Source organism: Dipodomys merriami, unplaced genomic scaffold (assembly GCF_024711535.1).
Source record: "Dipodomys merriami isolate MVZ:Mamm:240054 unplaced genomic scaffold, mDipMer1.0.p SCAF_6, whole genome shotgun sequence".
In the NCBI taxonomy this organism is placed as follows: domain Eukaryota; kingdom Metazoa; phylum Chordata; class Mammalia; order Rodentia; family Heteromyidae; genus Dipodomys; species Dipodomys merriami.
This window is the reverse complement of record NW_027206179.1, coordinates 67,444,604-67,464,685: the sequence shown is the minus strand read 5'-3', so window position 1 is coordinate 67,464,685 and position 20,082 is coordinate 67,444,604. Positions and strand designations below refer to the sequence as shown.

Sequence of the window (20,082 nt, the reverse complement as noted above, 5' to 3'; positions counted from 1 at the left end):
AAATCTCAGCCTCTTGAGTGGCTAGGATTACAGGTGTAAGCCACCAGCACCCAGCTATTTTCAGTTTTTCACTAAATGCCCCACCTCAAACTATTCATCTTGTCTTACATCCTTCTCCCAAGTAGCTATGATTGATTATAGGTATGAGGCACCACACCCACTCATCTTCCTTTAACTACTTTTGATTTCATTAGTAGAGTAGCTGAGCTGATAACATGAAAAAAGGAGGACCAGTGGTAGAGGCAAGAGCAGTGCTGACAGAAACATCAGCGACCAACTGGGACCTTCACAGTACCAGGAACAGAGCTTGTCATGGTGGCTAGTTAGAGTCTGGCAGTGGAAGTGAAAGTAATATGTAGGGGAGGGAAGGAGTTGTCCTAAGAGTGAAATGAACATCAGTGACCAATTGAGGCAAGTAGCAAGAGGAGTGAAAACAACATCAGTAGAGACAAGAGGTATTACATTAACCGCTATAATGGGCTATCAACCACACCAAGCCTGCCTCTGAAGCATGGCTGTCAAAGGCCTCAAGACTTGATCGCTGAAGAACAGAAGCTTCAACACTAGAGGGCGCTGCAAGCTCTCATACTCTGCCACTGCTAACTGGAGGAGCTTTTCCTTTTCTACCTCCATTTCTATAGGTAGAGAAGTCCCCAGAAAGATGGTCTATCGCATCCTGACAAGATAAGAGCTTTGACATTTATACTTATAGGTAATAAAAGCATTAAAACAATGTGAGGGAAGGGATGGGGTAGGAAGAAAGGGTGAGAATGTTGAAAGGAGTGACATTGATCAAGAAGCACTGTATTTATAAACTTATTTGTTGAATTTCAACTTCTATATACAACTACTTAAAGATAACTTTAAAAACATAATAAAAATACTTTTAACTTGTGTGCAGAAAGCATCCTGGTTGCCTGTTAGGGTAAAACTATAGTTGTGAGCATATTTAGGTGTCTGTTCTGGTTCTGGTTTCTTACAGATCACCTCAGAATTACATTTATGTATATATCCGTTTTGGGAGTTTCAAAGCAGAGCACCAAATACTTGAGCACTACTCTAGTTTTTCTTTTTAAATATGTATCTTAAGGCTTTATATAAATAAGGTCATCAATCTGCTTCACTCTTTTGTCAGAAAATAACATGCTACCAACACCTTCTAATTGGAACACACACACACACACACACACACACACACACACACACACACACACACACACACACACACACACACACACACACACACACACACACACACACACACACACACACACACACACACACACACACACACACACACACACACACACACACACACACACACACACACACACACCCCCTTTGGATTGGACCTGCCATCACCTCCGAGCATAAGGGTAAAATGAGAGAGCTTGCCTTCTGTTAAGGCACTTTCTGATTAGATCCCTCACTTGGGAGCCTGAGCAAGGAAGTTCCCTCACCTTGGACCACTCCTCCTCTCTCACCTTGGAGCATGAGGGCAGAAAGGGAAGGGCTTGCCTTCCACCTTGCTCCTGGCCTTTCCTAAGAGCATGTCAGTCTTGGAATCCACATAAAGCCTGAAGGAAATAAGAAAAGTGATTTGTGCTGTGCCATTGTTTCCTACCATGTTAACCCTTGTCTCAGTCTCCATTTTCTTCCCATACCTTTCTGGCTGGGGTTAGCTGCTATCCTTCTACTATCAATCACAGAGAATGGACTTTTGAAGATTGAAGTCTTTTTGTTTGTTAAAAAATGTCTGCACATAGCTAATGGTGAGACACACTGAATATTAGGCTGACTGGGTTAACCTGCTTGACTAAGGTTACAGAAGTTACCAGGCTCCTCATTCACTTCTGCTCACCCAAGGTGGCATAGACAGTCTTGTTGACTTCCCTTTCTCACTGCCTGGGGACTTAGCAGAGGGACAGACAAAAGTAAGGAGAGATATGCATGCCAAAGCTATCACTTGCCAGGCAATGGCCCTGAGGCAGAGATCCCAATGCTAGTGTTGCCACAGTAGCAGGTAGCAAAGTGTGTGAATGACAACAGGCCCATTCAAAATTTGACAAAGATAAGCTTCAGAGAATGTAAGTACTTGCCTTCAAGATGAACTTTTGCTTTTCCCTATTAGAGCTGGTACTAAGGCTTAAACTCAGGGCCTTTGTACTCTTGTTTGGCTTTTTTGCTCAAGACTGGTACGCTTCCACTTGAGCCATCACTCTCTTTCATGCTTTTTGCTGATTAACTGGAGGTATGAATTTTACAAACTTTTCTGTCTGGGCTGGCCTTGAAGCTTGATCCTCAGATTTTAGCTTCCTGCGTAGCTAGGATTTACAGGAATAAGCTACTGGCACCTACTGGCTAAGATAAGCTTTTAAAAAATTTCTTCATAGGTAAGAGGTGGTTAAGGAAAGGTTACAGGCAAGAATAAGGATTAATTCACAGCACTACTACTACCACCACAACAAAGCATTGAAAATATAGTAATATATATCAATTTGTCCTTGGTCTGTTAAGTTGCAGGTTTGTTCAGTTTTTGTACTTTTGACTGCACTTGAATATTTTTATAATCTTGGGGATTATGTAAACTTGGTTGCTGTTCTGGGAGCTTGTTCTCCTGTTCCTTTAAAATATAAGCATATTATTTCTATAATAAATGTGTTCTGACTTACAAAATATTTACAGGCAAAGTAGTGAAAACTTTTTCTAAGCTGGGATTTATCTTATTCTGAAACTTCTGGGGATTTTCTTATTAAATATATCTTAAGTGAACTACTCTGTATCAGCCTTTGGGCTAAGGTGCTGAGAATAACTTCAAAGAGTTCACAGCTCTTTGGAAAAGATAATATAATTGACGTCCACTGCTGGGAATAAGACTCTTTGTAATTTTATTTTCATGAATCTCTTCCCACTTAAAATACCTTAAAAGTGCTGGAAGCCAGTGGCTCATGCCTGTAATTCTAGCCACTTGAGAGCTTGAGATCTAAGGATCAAGATTCAAAGCCACCTCAGTCAGGAAAGTCTTTTAGGTCCAATTAACCACTGAAAGAACTGAAGCGGTGCTGTGGCTCAAGTAGCAGAGTACCAGTATTCAAAAAAAGCTAAGGGACAGGCCCTAGGTTCAAGCTCCAGTAGTGGTACAAGAAAAGAAAAATATACAAATTATGTTTTATAATTGTACCAGTCTCAAGGCAAACAGAAGCTAGGTGGGATTTATCTATATATCTATATATCTATATATCTATATATATATATATACATATATACATATATATGTAACTAGTTTTAAAAGAAATTTGAAATACTTTCATGGACTCTCAGTGTATTGTGGACACAATGCATTGTATCTAATGAAGAAGATTTACAGAAATAATATTTGAGGTAACAAAGGACATGCGAAAATTACCAAAAACAGAAGAGAGGAAAAGACCAGTTAGTGGGAGAACACATTGGTAGAGCCTTGTTTTATGAAGGACAAGGTAAAGTCCCCAAGAGGGACCCTAAATAGTAAAAATGAGATTGAAAAAAGGTATTTAGAGGCTAAATAAAATGTGAAGAACCTATTTACTATTCTAAGAACCATGCAAACTTATGAAAACAGCAGAGGAGTGACATGTCCAAATGTGCCTATAGAAAGATTGTATTGGAGTCACTGGAGGAAGAATGTGGAACTACTTTAGAGACAGTGGATGGCTGGGGGTATGGTTCAAGTAGTAGATTACCTGCCTAATATGCATGAAGCCATGAGTTCAAATTCTTGTACTGCCAAGAAGAGAGAAAGATAAGGTAAGAATTTATATGAGAAAAGTTTAAAAAAAAAAAACCATACCAGGCATAGTGGCGCATACCTATAATCTCAACTACTTTGGGAGTTGAGAGTGGGAGGATCATAGTTCAAGGCTAACCGGAGAAAACATTAGTGAGCCCTGCTTCAATAAAAACAAATCAGGCATAGTGATTCATGCCTGTAATTCCAGCTAGAAGGATCATAGTCCAAGTCCAGCCCAGGAAAAAAGTAGGACCTTTTCCAAAAAGTAACTAAAGCAAAAAAAGGGCTGGGAGCAGAGTTTAAGTGTTACAACACTTGGTTAGCAAGTTTACTTTCTGGTACCAATTTTTTTTTGGGGGGGGGGTCTGGTCGTGGAGCCTGAACTCTGGGCCTGGGTGCTGTCCCTCAGCTCTTCAGCTCAAGGCTAGTGCACTACCACTTGAGCCACAGCGCCACTTCCGGCTTTTTGCTTTTTGCTTTTTGCTTATGTGGTGCTGAGGAATCGAACCCAGGGCCTCAGACATGCAAGGCAAGCGCTCTACCACTGAGCCACCTTCCCAGCCCCCAATTTTTTTTCCTAAAAATAAGACTGACCAGGCACACTGGTGGCTCATGCCTATAATCCCAGCTACGCAGGAGACTGAGCTCTGAGGATCACAATTTGAGGCCAGACTAGGTAGGAAAGTCTATGAGACTCCCTTCTCCAATTAACTACCCAAAAGCTGCAAGTGAAATAAGGTTCAAGTGGCAAAACACTATTCTCCAGCAAAAAAGCTCAAGGATAGTGCTCAGACCCTGAGTGCAAGCCCCAGGACTGGCATGAATAAGGATGATGATTATAATACAAGACCCAAACACAACTTTGAGAAGGTACTGTTATAAGGACATTGTATTGTCAAAAAAGTTTTGTTACAGTCTAGTCAACAACATGGCAACTACTAAAGCAAACACTACGATCAAACTCTTCACTAGCATCCCCTCAAAACTCTGTGCACCACTGCTAACACTAGCACCATAAGTAAAGTCCTCCCTCGAAGCCAACTAGATAGTCTGGCCAATTTATGTCTAAATAAATGGGTCAACTGAGAATACTTCTGAGATGTTATTGCTCATCCTGCTACGCTTTCTCAACAATGGATGGTATATATTCAAGACCAATATTGAATGTATGGTACTTCATTTCCTCTTTTGGTTGGGTATATTCGTTCCACTTCACTTGATTAGGAAGACAGAAGCTTCTTTTATTATTTATGTCATAAACTGTGGAATGGAGAAGAGTGGATTAATTAATTCAAAGTAATGGTTAAATTCAAACTAAGGATGAAGGAATGGATAGCAACCACAGAAGCCAGAATCACAGAAGCTCAACTGTGCCACTTTGTAAGACCGAAGCTATATGCCCATTTAGATTCTCATTGGGAAAATGTGAATATTAGAAATTGTACAGTTTGGTTAGATAGGGATTAAGCAGAAACACTTTAAGAATTAAATATATGAGGAGCAGTTTATATTTACTAAGCAGCTTATAGCTTCTATCTACAAACAATACCAGTTCTTTTTTTTTTTTTTTGGTCAGTCATGGAGCTTGAAATCTGGGCCTGAGTGCTGTCCTTCAGCTCTTCAGCTCAATGCTAGTGCTCTATCATTGAGCCACAGGGCCACTTCTGGTTTTCTTGTGATTTCTTGGAAATAAGAGTCTCACAGTCTTTCCTTCCTGGGGCTGGCTTTGAACTGCAATCCTCAGGTCTCAGCCTCCTGAGTAGCTACAGTTCCATTTTACTATGATGATGACAAAAAACAGATATAGGGGCTAACTCAGTGTTTAGAGATTCAAATACTCAAAACTTTCTAAAAGTAATTATGTAACCCTAATATCACACACTCAATGAAAGGGACTCTCAAGCTGTCTCTAGATACTAAGTAAACAATGCCTACTGACACCCATCATCATGTCCTTGAAATACAATGTTCTTCTTAATTTTAGACAATCTGGCTTTCTACAAAATTATCTAACTCAAAAAGGCAATTCTCTTATTTCCAATATTACCCAAAATTGAGGGAAGCAACCATTGCAAAGGAAATACCTGTTTCTACAAGTTTTCTCCTCCTCTGGCCAAATATTATTCAAATGGAGAGATACAAGAAGATTAAAAACTCATTGGATGTTCTTGTCCAGAAATAGTTTGCCCGAAAATATACATCTCAGTTTAAGTCTGGTCTTGATACAGCATCTTCAGATGCCCCATTCTATTCTGGGTTCATTTTATAACCCAGAATCAGTAGAAGCCCTTCTCTCTTCTCTATTCATGAGACAGAATTATTTGCATGTAGAAACTGAGTTAATTCCGAAGACAGAACCAAGTTAAATTAGGGAAACTTTTTTAAAGAGGTCTCACTATATGGCCCAGGCTGGCCTTGAACTTAGAATCTTTCTTCCTCAATCTCCTGAGTGCTAGAATTACAGGTGTGTACCAATATGTCTGATTTTTAAAAAGTTATCTTTTGGAATAAATTAGGCTGAAAATTTCCCAAGTATTCCCCAGAAAGCACAAGCTTCAGAGGTGCTGTGATGCAGTCTCTAAATTCATGTCAATTACTATGTTAAGTAACAATAATACTTAAACATCTTATGACATCAAGCAGAGCAGCAAACTGGGTTTTTTGTTTCTTTTATTTTCCATTTCTTTTCTTTACTTGTTCTACTATTTTTCCCAATTGATTGGGCCAAGGGAAAGAAGAACTTCCGGAGGAACATTTCATATGATATATAATACTGCTACATCTATGTATAAAGATAGTAGAAAAATATCACCAAATCTGTTAAATAATAGTTGGGGTAAATACAGCAATAAAGAAAATTATCTGATTAAAATATATGTGTGTGTGAAATCTCAGTGAAACCCTTTGGTTAATACACTCCAGAAAAGAAAGAAGGAAGAAAAGAAGGAAGAAGGAAGGAGGAAGAAGAGGCAGAAGAGGCAGAGGAGACAGAGGAAAAGAAGAAGAAGAGGAGGAGGAGGAAGAAGAAGATGAAAAACAGGCTCTGTTAGGAGGTGGAGTACCAGTGGGGAGGGGGAGGTGAATGGAGAGGGTAAATGAAGATTAGTATGGTCCAAATACTTTATATGCAGGTATGAAAATAAAACAACCACCAGTTGAAAAAGTTTCATGAAGGGAAGTAGTTGAGGCTGATGAGGTACATTGTATCAAACTGTTACAATGAAAGCCTCCCCATAACTAATGTATGGTATTAAAACGTTTAAAGAAAGAAATGTTGGATTTAAGTCTCATTACACAAGAGACAAATGGTTAGCACTAAGATACCTTGTAACTGGGATGTGTCAACAAATCCTCCTCCACTAGGTGGTTCTCTTCTCCTCCCTAAGTATTTTGCTCTCCCTCAGAAAACTAGAGACCAAATAATGTCATAAGGAAAAAAATAAAAGTACACCTTTATTTTTTTTTCCTTCTAGTTTTGTTACTAGCATCCTAAAACTGGTAAGGACAATAATAAAACTGAATCAGTTACTTTACTACAATAGTCCCTTTATGTGTTTCTTTACTTTTCAATTTCTCTCGATTCCATTGTATTCTGTATGCTATATTAACCCAAATCTTCCTTAAATATGAAAAATCTAAATATTTGCCACTAAAATAATCATAATTTTTCTTTTATCTCAACATTTGTAAGGTAAAATAAAAGTTCCTCAGTTTGCTAAGTCTTTGAATCGAGCCTTAAAAATTAATCTTCTCAGTGTATGCCTCCTTAATAACCTATATAAATTAACTCCAAAGTCTTAACTTCCACAAAAATCTTTCACTCCCTAACACTAAATGTACTCCCTAACACTAATTGGAAAGAAAAACTAAATGTGGAGATAGTTCTAAATCACTCAGTCTGGCCCTGTGGTATTTTCAAGATTTTTCTCAAGCAATACCCTCTCTCCTGCTCCCTCACTCTCTCTCCCCTCTCTGTCTCTGTCTCTGTCTTTCACACACACACACACACACACACACACATATCTTTCTCTCTCTCTCTCTCACACACACACACAAAACTGTCATATTTTCACTAGTAAACAGGAAAGTAAAAATAATTTTTAATTTCTAAAAGCAAATAATGACTTCTCCATGAAGACAGGGCCTTTATTCATCACCCAAGGAGTCCTCAATATCTGCAGTATTATTTGTTACCTATTAAACAAATATTTTTAATAAAAGAGTATCTTTATTCTAATAAAAATATTGTTGCTATATTGGTAATACATTATATGGATAATGAAATCCAAACACAACCATTTTTTTAAATGTTCCATGGTTCCTTCATTTCACTAAATTTTAGTTTCTTTTGAAATTTAAATGGATAAGGCTTCATGATGCTAAGTTCAAAAGTCATTAGTGATAATTTATCAAGTTCCTATTTTTCCAGATATAAACATACAATCTTTGGCCCAGATGGTATAACTTTTCCATAGTCTTAAATATTAAGGCTCATGAAGACCCTTCTTATGAATTTGTGTTTCACAGGTCTTCAGGAACAAAATTGACTGTTATATTTTGACGGTAAATAAGGCAAAGTGAAGCAAAAGGAAAAAACAATTCACAATAAAATCTTTGTTATAATATTTATTGTTAGAAATGGATCTTTAATGCATACTTTGTGTTTATATAAATTCTACATTCTCTTAAAGCTTTGTCTTTTGTTTTCTTTGGAGTTTTTTTTTCTTTTGGCCTCCAGGTGAACTTAATACATTATCTATGTATTTGGTTCTTTATAGACTTTTTTTAGGTTGAAAAATTCATTTTGAGACACCATGCATATTATATATCTTACTTAATCCAAAGAATTGCTTGCACTTCCAAAAAGTCACAATAAGGCTGAACTTATAACCTTTATGTCCTAAATTTTCCATGTTCCATTTCTGAATAAAGAAATACTTATTCAGTATTATGTATGCTTGCTACCTAAAAACTCAGATTGTCAGAGACGCTTCAGTAAATTATCTCTAGCTTAAGATTATATCTTATTCTACTTTCTCTCAGAAATGACCTTGTCAACATTAAATGCTGTGCCATATGCAGTATTTTCCCAAAAGCTTAAATAAGAATCAAACTTGTACTTTCTAGACTGTATATTTAACCTTAAAATTATATATCTATATATACACATATAGTATGCTGCATGTTAAATTATCGCTTCAAGTAACTTGAATATATTTAGCAAACATTCAGCCAAACATTCGTTCAGACTTAGACACCACTAAGCCTATGAAACTTGAAAATTCAAGTAAAGTCTGCAGAAATATGAAGAAAAAGAAGACTGATTTTTGAACTTACAGAATTGTGCAGATACAAAAGTGCTTAGCATGACAAAATTACCAAAATAAAAACATTTTGAAAGTTATTTGGTTCTAGCAATATTAACTACTATGTACTTTTGGATAATCGAACATTTGCATTTTAAATTTTATAGAAATGTTCTCTTTTTAACAAGTTAAAAAGGCACACAAAAAATAGATCAAACTATAATGTTATTTTTCATCCTAGTTAACTCATCACAGATAACTCAACAAAAGAATGCTTGAATACTCAGCTGTACAGTATTTGAATAGAGCACATCACTTCATCCATTGTTTGCTACCCCTGATCCTAGAACAGGCTGCCGACAGACTGGACAAGTACAATTCTCTGAGAGCCATCGGTCAATACAGTGGATATGAAATTCATGCATACAAGGTAATTGCCTGAGTTTGTTTCCAGTTACGTAGTCACTAATACAAACACTACAGATTTTACCTAATTCACTATCAATACCATTGTGCTCATAGTTCCGGGTTGAAAGATTGTCAATCTGCTCTTTGGTTAAACCACGTATTGGTTCATCATCACCCTCATTTAGTAAAAAGAAGTGAGCAAGGCGAAGAATAGGTAAGGTTCCAGTCTCAACTAAATTGTTTGAATTTTCCAACTGCCTGCTACCTCTGTTGTCACTGTTTCGAGCCAGTGGTTGGGTGGTCTCATTTTCACCTGACATTTCAGTGCTGCCTACTTGGCCTCGCCTATCTCGTGAGGAACCTACACTACGCTGGCTGCTGTCATGACCTGAACCTAAGTTGTTACTCAGTTCTGAGTGCATATCTGGCAAAAACTGACCATTTCTCTGAATCTCTGACTCAGACTCAGCCTCCATTAGAGAACTTAGTTCTCCAAACCCAGTCATGATCTGCCTTAAAATTGACCGAAGAGCCACTGAGGATGGCTCAACAAGCTCATTCTCAGAAACCCTCCGAAGGGGCACTGTTATAGTGCTAACATAGGTTCGAATGCCTGACCGTTCTAAACGAGAAATAGTTCGGCGAAAACCCCCACTATTGCTTTCAACAGTGACTGTATTTTCTGCTAGCCCTACTCTAGATCGGGTTCTATTTGCAATACTATCCCGATCTCTATTTTCTCCAGGACGAATCCTTCTCACTTGAAGATCCAGTGTGATTGTTGGATGTCGTCGTATAGCAGCTAATGATCTGCTAGATTCTTCTCCTTCTTCTACTGTTATTCTTGACACAAGTCTTGAATTGGAGAATGGGGCATGTGTAGTACCTCGGCGTCCCCTATCCTGTTCTAAAAAAACCTGAGTTATACGTCTCCTCCTAATAGACCTTCTAATGGTTTGTTGCAAAGGTCTGCTTTCCCTTTGGGAATTGTAATCAACAGTGCCACTCTGCCTATGAATTGGTGAACGGCTTCGACTACTGAAAGTAGACCTTAATCTTATTGGCTCTAATCTTTGGTTTGTATTCCTCACTGTAACATTACTTCTAGCCCCATTTTCCCAAACATGTGCTGCTCCAAATCGCTGCCCCTCCCTCTGCCTGAGTTCACTACCTGATTGGTTTGTGTGAGTACTAAAATTAGTGCTAGGAGAACTAGTTCTAGGAATGTTAACTGCTCCCCCGATGCCATTTCTTGACCTTCCCAGTGTTGAGGATGATCCTTCAACCAAATTCTGCCCTCTTGAACCAAGCCTAGTCCTTGGACGATTAGGACGACTACCACTGGAATTCAGTGAGGTTTGGCTTCTTGTTCGCCTAGCCACAGGACTAGTTGATCTTTGTTGCCTATTTCTAGTATGATCTCTGCTAATATCTGACAACGGAATGTCCATGTAATCTTCTCTAGGAACTTCAAATCCTCTATTCTCATGATTTATGTGGATTTCCAAACTAAACCGAAACTCTCCGCTATTTGGGTTTGCTCGACTCACAGCTCTCCAAGTTTGGTTCCCATTTTGTCCACTTCGTGTAGCATTTCCTGTGCGACGAAAGGTGTTCAACCATTCCATCAAAGAATCTTCATTTGAACTTTCACTCAGAATTTCTGAATCTGAAAGGCAAATTAAATCAACTGTAGGTCTATTTCTAAAATCTATCCTTAGACCTTTATTGAACACTTGTAAAACGACAACAACAGAATTTGTATTAAATAATGACTGTTTTTAATAAACAAAAAAAGGTTAAAAGGGCTCAGGGGGATGTGTTTATAATCCTAGCTACCCAAGAGACAAAGCTTGGGAAAATTGCTGTTAGAGGGTAGCCTGGGCAAAGGTTAACAAGACCCTCTCCCTGCCCTTCCATCTTAATCAACAAGCCAGGCATGGTGATTTCCTTCTTGTGGTCCCATCTACTGGGAAGTTCAGGTAAGAAGACTGAGGTCTGAGACTGACCCCAGGACACTATTTAAAACAAACAACAAAAAAAAAAAAACACTAAAGCAAAAAGACTAGAGGCCTCAAGCGGAAGAACCCCTATCTAGCAAGCCCAAGGCTACAAATTCAAACCCCAGTAATACAAAAGTGACCAAAAATTGAACTTTCTAAATATATATACATATATATTATAAACATATGAAATTATAAAACTTTAGATAGTATTTATGCAAAATTGTGGAGAAATCTACTTTCTTGCTTTATATCTGCTCGTTATTAACAAAATACTAAGACAAATGAGAAATATACCCAATACCAAAATTTTACAATTATAATTATTTCCCTCACATACTACAATAAAATACAATGGCAAAATTCGTATCTGGAATCATTCCTTAGCAATTTTATCTTATATCTCAGGGCTTGCCAAAAACTGTTCATCTAAAGAAACCTAGCTTTATAGATAAAATATTAGAACCATATTAGCTGCCTTTATGTGAACTCAAGAGTTCTATATGACTTTATCCTTGTCTTTAAATAAGGGGTAACAATAGTAGCAATTTCATAGGGGCATTGTGAATATAAAATAAGACACTGAATATAAAATGATTAATACCTGACACATAGGTAGGAAGCATTCAATAAATACTCTCAACTTATTTTTTACATTCATTTTGAATGTGAACTTCATTGCTAAATCTCCAGCCTCAAGGTGGGCACCAATGGCTCACACTTGTAATCCTATCTATTCAGAAGGCTGAGATTTGAAGGTTGAAAGCCACCTTGGGCAGACAAATCCAAAAGACTCATTTCCAATTAAGCAAAAGCTAGAAGTAGAGGTGAGGTTCAAATGGTAGAGCTCCAACCTTGAGCAAATAAAGCTAAGTAAGAGCAAAGGTCCTGAGTTCAAGCCCTAGTACTAGTGTATATACACACATACACACACACACACACACACACACACACACACACACACACACACAATTCCCAGCTTTGCAAGACTAGACTCATATTATTATGAAAAAAACCACTTTATTAATCAATGTGTCCCAAATAAATTTTTCATTATGATAGAGCTACTGTGCCAAGCTTAAATATTTCATTTGCAACCAGTGAGTTTAAAGTATAAAACTTAATGAAAAATATGTTGAGACAGACTTTGACTTTAAAAATGTGTTCTAATCAGAAGTACATATCAGATAAAATATTTTTTATTTCATTAAGATATTCCAATATAGCTATAAACATTTTTTGTTTTTCTTCATAAATGTTGAAACTTGTTTTTCTTTTAATGTTTAAAGCTATTAATTCCTGCTGGTGCCAATAAAATAGTGACCTTAGCTAGATTCTAAAGAAAATATGCTATTTGATGAGTACATTCTACAGTTAAACCTACTTAAAAGACCAACATGAGAGCTTTATAAATACAACTTGCATATCTGAACACAAATTAAAAATGGGTTAATATCTAATTTTCATTTTAGTTTGGAAAAATATGAGTAAAAGGCCAGTAAACATCATTCTTAATGCTACTCCATTAATTGATTAATTAGAATGTAGTGATGACAGTAAATATAGGCAAGTTAGCTCAATTCCCTCCTACTCTTCTTCTATTATAGATTACAAGCATGGCAAATAGACATGGAGACAACCTGGTCTAGGTACCAGCAAATACCTAGCTGTGGATGTAACTAAGTATGATCATACAAATGATACTCTGGAACAGAAGTATCCCATAAACTGCTCTGCAATAGGGGAAATGTTCTATTTTTGTGCAGTCCAGTTACAGGTAATGTTAAGAAACTGAATGTAACTGGTATGACTGAGAAACTTCCTTATAAATTAATTAAAAAGTCACATTTGGCTAGTAGCTTCTTCACCAGATGGCTCAATTATAGACTCACTCTGCTAGTTAGGTAGATCCTAGGATTTGAGAAGCAAATTTGTCTATCTTCTCTGAGCTGTTAGCATAGGAAAAAAACATTCTATTTTACTGAGCTATTGCATTTTGAACATGTTCTGAATTCACTATAATTGGTATGATCATTTTGACATAATAGGTGAAATTACAAATAAATATATCTGGGATAGAAATAGAACTGATAAGAGGAACACTAAAATTAGGTTTTATTTCTAGCTTTATTGACTTCTATTATATTTTCTTATTTTAATTTTTGCAGAGCTGAGGACTAAACTTAGGGCCTGTGCCTTTGCACTGAGCTAAATTCCCATATTCCCAATCCTTAATTCAAATTTTTTATAAAACTTTTTATATTATAGCTATATGTTTAGTAAAATATCAAAAAGTCTTTAAAGGAAATAAAAACAGGTGTCCTGATTCAGTCTTTCTGTTTTGTTCTATATACAAATTTTTAGAAGGTAAGCCTATTTAGAACACTGTAGAAAAGTAGTGTATACATTCTAAGATTAAATAGAACTGCTTATAATAGCTTAATTCTGTACTATTTTATGTAATACAAGCTTCTTGAAGGCAATCGGTGTATATGACATTTTTTATTCATGTTTTTGTCCTATACTACCTATGACACATAAATATTACCTGAAAGCATCAAAACGAAATATACTACACAAAATACAGTATTTTCTTTACTTATCATTGTTCCAATCAAGCTTATTCTTTATGGAAAGGACTCCATAGTACCTCTATTATTTGTCCCATTTCTCAAGTCAGGTTGAGATGCTAGTTGTTCCTTCACTGTATCTAGCCGTTGTTGTAGTTCTTCTGATGTTATTTCTCCTGAAACAATGAAAGGTAGCTCATTTAACAATTTTAAATTACCAAGTTTTATGAGAACTCATGAAGGCTAAAACTAATTTTTAGCAAACTATAGAAAACAATGTTATTATTTTCTTCTGTTGTGCAAAGTGAACAATTAAAATATTTAACTGACACACATACATCAATTTGGTTGTGTCTCATATGCAATTTTATTAAAATTAAAATATGATTTGAGTAATTGTTACCTCTTACATAGTACAAACAATAATTATGTGCATTTTTGTCAGGCTTAAAAAGAAATTAGGCTGTGTATAATGACTTACACTTGGAATTCCAGATACTTGGGAAACAGAAACAAGGAGGGGTTCATGGTTGAAGGCCAGCCAAGGCAAAAAGTTAGCAAGACTTTCCCACACTCCACAAAAATTAGCCAACTGTGCAAGGTGGCACATGGATGTGTGCATATGTAAGAGGGTCTTGGTCTAAGACAGCCCAGGGCAAAAATGTTAAAAACAAAAGGGCTGGTATATAGTTCAGGTGATAGAACACCTGCCTAGCAAGCATAGAGCTTGTGTTTAAAAAAATGTTTAAAGAGAATAAACAAATAAACAAATAATAAATTAACAAGGGAAGCCAGGCCCCAGTGGCTTCTGCCTGTAACCCTAACTACTCAGGAAGCTGAGATCTGAGAATTATGGTTTGAAGAAAGCCAGCCTGGGGAGGAAAGTCTATAAAATTGTCTCCAATTAACCATTGAAAAGCTGGAAGTGGAGCTGTAGCTCAAATAGTGGAGTACTAGTCCTGAGCACAGACGCTCAAGGACAGCTCCCAAGCTTTGAGTTCAAACCCCTGGACTTATTTTTTTAAAAAAAAGTATTTTGACAAAACTTCTAATCTTCCTTGAAATCTTACTTGAAATTTACATATTAAATAGGCCATCAACATAAAAACAACAATATTTAAACACAGAAATTTCATGTTATTTCATGTTATTTGTTAAATAAATTTCTAAGAATGTTACAGAGCACATTGAACTTTGGGGGCTATTACTTTACAAGTTAATAATTAACACCTCAAATGAGTTAAACTTGAGTTTAAAATATTTTATAAATAATATTTTGTTTAACTTTAGAGAACTGGAGCATTCAGGGTATAACTCAGTAATAAAACACTTGCCTAGGGGGGGTGGTGGGGGGATGGGATGGGAAGGGGAAACAAAGGAGGAGGCTACAATGCTCGATAAGAAATGTACTCATTATCTTGCCCATATAATTATAACTCCTCTATACAGTATTTTCACAATAAAAAATAAATTTAAAAACAAAGCAAAACAAAAAAACAAAAACCACTTGCCTAGCATTTCCTAGGTTCAATCCATAACAATGTAAAGCTGAAAGAAGAAAGGGTGAGGAGAGTGGTAGGAGAGAGGCTTGAATATATGTTCAAATACTTAACACTTACACATTAACGTCTTAGTTTGAAATTTGTTAGTACACATAAATAGTATTCTCCTCATAAAATAGAGAAGTGAGCTAGTGATGATTTTTCGACTGTTATTTTGTAAAGTTTTTAAATTCACAAAAACAGTTCATATTTTGAGAGAGGAAAGTGGGGGGACGGGTGGTGGGGGAAGGTTGTCCTTACTTGAAATGCCTCTTTCCGATGATGAAAAAAAAAGACAGACTGTCTTTCATGCATATCTTACCAGGGGTGCCTAAAAGATTATGGTCTCTCATTAGCCGATAATCTTCATCATTCAGTTCATTAATAAACTGATAATAGGCTTCTTCTCTGTGGAGACGCTCTTGCTGCCATCTTCTCTCATTTTCACGATGATTTTGGTCTTGAGATGAAGTTTCTTCACCGCCACCATCAGATCTAGGTCTAGACTGATTCATACTGAGGCTCTGGGATTCCTGTTCAAATAAATATCCACACATATACACACATATATATGTATATATGTATATAAGCCAAGGTATTATCATGGACTGCATATGACTTTGCATTTTAAAATTAGTATTTTTAAAATTGTGTGCCTTACTCAAATACTTCATTTGTCAAATCTTGCAGTGGGAGAACTTAAGATAATTTTTAAAAAATACCTTATAAAGGACAGAAAACATATGGGCCTACTACTTTGCCTTGTGCCTAAAATCATTATTTAGCCAGGCAGAATTCAGCACAAAGGCTTCATATCTGAACCAAAGTGATTATTTCCCCCTCCTTCTTTGATACTCTGGTGAAACTTGTCTAAAAGTTGTCACTCAAGTTTCAAATATTTGGGTACTTCATTTTAACACAGCAATCTTAGGCTTGAGTTATTCATGTTCTTAATAAGAAAGGGCCACTTCAGGGATAGGGATGGGGTATAATTTATATTTATTTCCAGAAATGAAATGCTTCCAAAATAAAGGTAATAAAGGTAGTATTATCACCACAATCTCACTGCACCTTCTTGAACAAAAAATAATTTACCTATTCTATCTTCTGAACAGACTCAAGAGTTGATCTCTCCTTAAATCTCAACAGGATTGTTATGAAATCCTACAGGAAACAACAGGACACCTGCAGCTCTTAAGTTTGTGGGAGTACATCAAAACACTGTGCTTCTCCATATTGTGCTCTTCCCTCAGACTGGAATGGTTAGGTCCAGGGATTTGACTGCCAGTGAAACTTACTGACTTTGCCTAAGCAGATGCTATTTTTGGATTACATTTGAATGTCATTTCCCAAGAAGCTTATTTTCAATTTTTTTGACTGCTTTATTTTGTCAGTCCTGTGGTTTGAACTCAGATTTTCAAATTATAAAAAAAAGAGAGAAAGAACCATTTGTCTCATAAGTATTTTAGATTTTTTTTCGGGGGGGGGGGGGGGGAGGTAGGTCATGCCTTGAACTCTGGGCCTGGGTGCCATCCCAGAGCTCTTCAGCTCAAGCACTCTATCACTTGAGCCACAGCACCATTTCCTGTTTTCTAGTGGTTAATTAGAGATAAAAGAGTCTCAGGGACTCTCCTGCCCAGGGTTGGCTTTGAACCATGATCCTCGGATCTCAGCCTCCTGAATGAATAGCTAGGATTACAGGCATGAGCCACCCGCACCAGGCATATTTTAGAATTTTGGGGGGGGGGTCCGGTTGTGGGGCCTGAACTCTGGACCTGGGCGCTGTCCCTCAGCTCTTCAGCTCAAGGATAGCGCTCTACCACTTGAGCCACAGCACCACTTCCGGCTTTTTTCTTTTTGCTTATGTGGTGCTGAGGAATCGAACCCAGGGCTTCATGCATGCAAGGCAAGCGCTCTACCACTGAGCCACCTTCCCAGCCCATATTTTAGAATTTTTTTAAGCACATCAATCTAATAAGTTACTAATATAGGAGTTTATCACACTTACATGAAGGCATTCTTTTAAAATCCAGATGCCCAGATCTCATTCCCAATCCATGGTCAAAATTTCCCAGGGTAGGGTTCAGGTCTATCATTAATAGCTAGTGGAGGTATTCTGCTGAGGAAATAAACTATTCTTTGACAATCTTTTGGTGCGCTCACTAAGAGATATGTGTAACAATACAACACCTGAAAGAATGCAGTCTGGAGCACAAATGGCTAGGCTGCCAGGGAAGCAAATGTTGCAACTCTACCTCTGAAAATATGACAGGTGTTTAATGCAAGCTGCTTTACAAAGAAGTTAGCTTAGGAGTCTAAACTACTGTAGGAGTAGGCAACTATCCAATTTCCGTGTATCTTAAATTACAAATTCAAGGTGTTTTTACTGTGGTTATTACACTGTCACTCTGAATGAAAGATCGAGTAGCACTGTCCACTAAAATGCTAGTTAACATTATTTTAGACGCAAGATTTCCCATTTCTAGAACTGTCAGGCCCATAAATCAGCAAGAGCATTATTTGGCGGTTATAAGATACTAACCAACTTACAAAATTGAAAACTGATATAAAAATCAGGACAGCCTAATACTAGAAAACCTGAAACTTGCTCCTCTGAGATATTATTTTTGTACAATTATCCACAATTAAATCCATGTGAATACCTTATTTTCCTTTCAACATGTCTTTAACATATGAAATCGTATCCATCCTTCAGTTGTTTGTGCCTTTTTTGAGAGCTGCCCATCTGAAGCAATAAAAAGAGAGCTGAATTATTCATGAAGTTGCTTCTTTGAAGGCCAGAGACTCCCAACTCTAATGCAAAGCCAACGAATATTCTCCAGCGGATTTTGTCATATGCTCACCTAGAAAATGTAAAAGAGTCCCCACACAATCCGGTCATGGAAATCACCCCCGCCCTCTCCAAGACCTTCTTTTCTCTTCTCGCACGACAAATCTAGGCCTTGCCTCTACACCGTCACTGCTCCTGGGATCAGGCCTCCTCTCTCAACGGCCTTCCTTCCTACCACATACCCATTCGGATGCTGCCAGGGTTAGGTTGATTCCACTTCGAAAACCCTTACTTTCTTGCCACCTCCGCCCTCCGTCCCGCTACTGGTTCTTTCCCTGGCCGTTGCGAAGGAAGCTCGCGCCTAAAGGACCGTCCCCACTACAACCAACAAACCCGGCTCCCGGGCCCCGACCAACCTCTCCCCCAACCGGGTCTCAAGTAACGCTTCCCTGAGCGACCTAGATTCCCACCGGGAAGCAGGTGACAGACGGTGCTTCCAAGCCAATCCCCAGCTACGGAAACTCATTTAGAGAGAAGTTAACCAATCAGAGAAAAGGTGGGTGGTTTCCCCCCCCCACCCCAGGACGGCCTGCTTTCAGAGGCGTATCCAGGAAGTAGTGGTGGTTAGGACCCCGAGCGACCGGCACTCCCCTCCGCCCCCACCCCCGGCCCACCTCCACTGGAACCGTCCGACACGCCTCCGGCCCGGAAAAATACGAGGAGGCCGTGGGCGGTTGTCCTCTCCGCCCGCCGGAGGCTGTGGTGGGGCGGCCGGACAGGGTGTCCGCCGCGCCTTGAGGGGCCCGTGGTGTCCTTGAAGCGGGCCCTGCTGCAGTGTGGGGTCGCCGAGGCCGAGGGGAAGCTAGGCAGAAGATCGGCAGGTCCCGGACCGTAAGCCCCCTCCACCAGGCCGCGCGGAGGGAGGCCGCTGGGCTGCGGGGTCTGAAGCGCCAGGGTGGTGCGTCTGGAAACTGCCTCCGGCGGGAGCGGACGCCTGCGTTCCGCCCCCCGCCACGCCGCGGTCACGGGGCCCTCCTTTTCAAGTCCAGACCTCCGGGCACTGATCGCGGGGCGGGCGGGGGGTGGGCAGCGCGCCATCTCAGAGACGCTGTGCTTGTTCCATGCTTGCAGAGTGCCAGCACCTGCACCTGTTTTGTGTCTTGGTGCGGTACAACAGTCGGTGCCTGTCTCTTAACTGTCCAGGTGTAGTGTGTTAATCAGCCTGGCCTTTTCGGCTAGCCAAGAGTTGGAAAGTCCAATAAATGGCTTCTAAGTGCTTTTTCTTTCCTTTGGCACGACCACAGTTCCAACTGAGATCACCCAGCGTGCTAAGCACGTCCGCAACCACTTGAGCCACTCTTGTGACTGTTTTGAGATAGTCTTGGTTTATGCCCAGGCTAGCCTGGAATGCGAGCCAATATTTGTGCTTTCTAGAATAGCTAGGATGATAGGCACATACCACTGAGGCCAGCCATTATTTGAGATGGAATCCCATGAACTTTGCCTAGGCTGGCCTATTACTGTGATTCCCTGATCTCTGCCTCCCAAGAAGCTAGGATTAAAGGCTTGAGCCATATCCACCTGGCTTGTGGGATTTGGGAGAACTAACTTTCTTTCCTTTCTTTCTTTCTTTCTTTCTTTCTTTCTTTCTTTCTTTCTTTCTTTCTTTCTTTCTTTCTTTCTTAATTTCTCTC

At 38.6% G+C, this 20,082-nt stretch overlaps 1 protein-coding gene across 5 annotated transcripts; it reads right to left on the bottom strand.

Moving 5' to 3' along the window:
• Positions 1–8,801: 8,801 nt before the first annotated feature.
• Positions 8,802–19,349, bottom strand: Rnf6 (ring finger protein 6). Of its 5 annotated transcripts, none has more exons than XM_070003087.1 (5): positions 19,063–19,349; positions 18,261–18,343; positions 15,920–16,130; positions 14,137–14,232; positions 8,802–11,152 (listed from the first exon to the last, which is right to left on the bottom strand). In XM_070003087.1, the coding sequence occupies exons 3-5, from the start codon at positions 16,110–16,112 to the stop codon at positions 9,393–9,395; spliced, it is 2,049 nt and encodes a 682-aa protein (XP_069859188.1). In that variant the 5' UTR covers positions 16,113–16,130; positions 18,261–18,343; positions 19,063–19,349; the 3' UTR covers positions 8,802–9,392. The 5 variants fall into 5 exon arrangements, with proteins under 5 accessions (XP_069859188.1, XP_069859189.1, XP_069859186.1 ...); XM_070003088.1 differs by lacking the exon at positions 19,063–19,349 and adding an exon at positions 18,805–18,898; XM_070003085.1 differs by lacking the exon at positions 19,063–19,349 and adding an exon at positions 18,462–18,749.
• Positions 19,350–20,082: the final 733 nt, after the last annotated feature.

Bases quoted from the DNA above. Each gene is read 5' to 3' on its own strand.
- Rnf6 (XM_070003087.1), bottom strand. From the start codon at position 16,112: ATGAATCAGTCTAGACCTAGATCTGATGGTGGCGGTGAAGAAACTTCA. The intron at 14,233-15,919 runs GTAAGATATGCA...TCATTGTTTCAG, and splicing joins TAATCTTTTAGGCACCCCTG to GAGAAATAACATCAGAAGAA. The intron at 11,153-14,136 runs GTACTATGGAGT...TTTGCCTTTCAG, and splicing joins AAATGGGACAAATAATAGAG to ATTCAGAAATTCTGAGTGAA.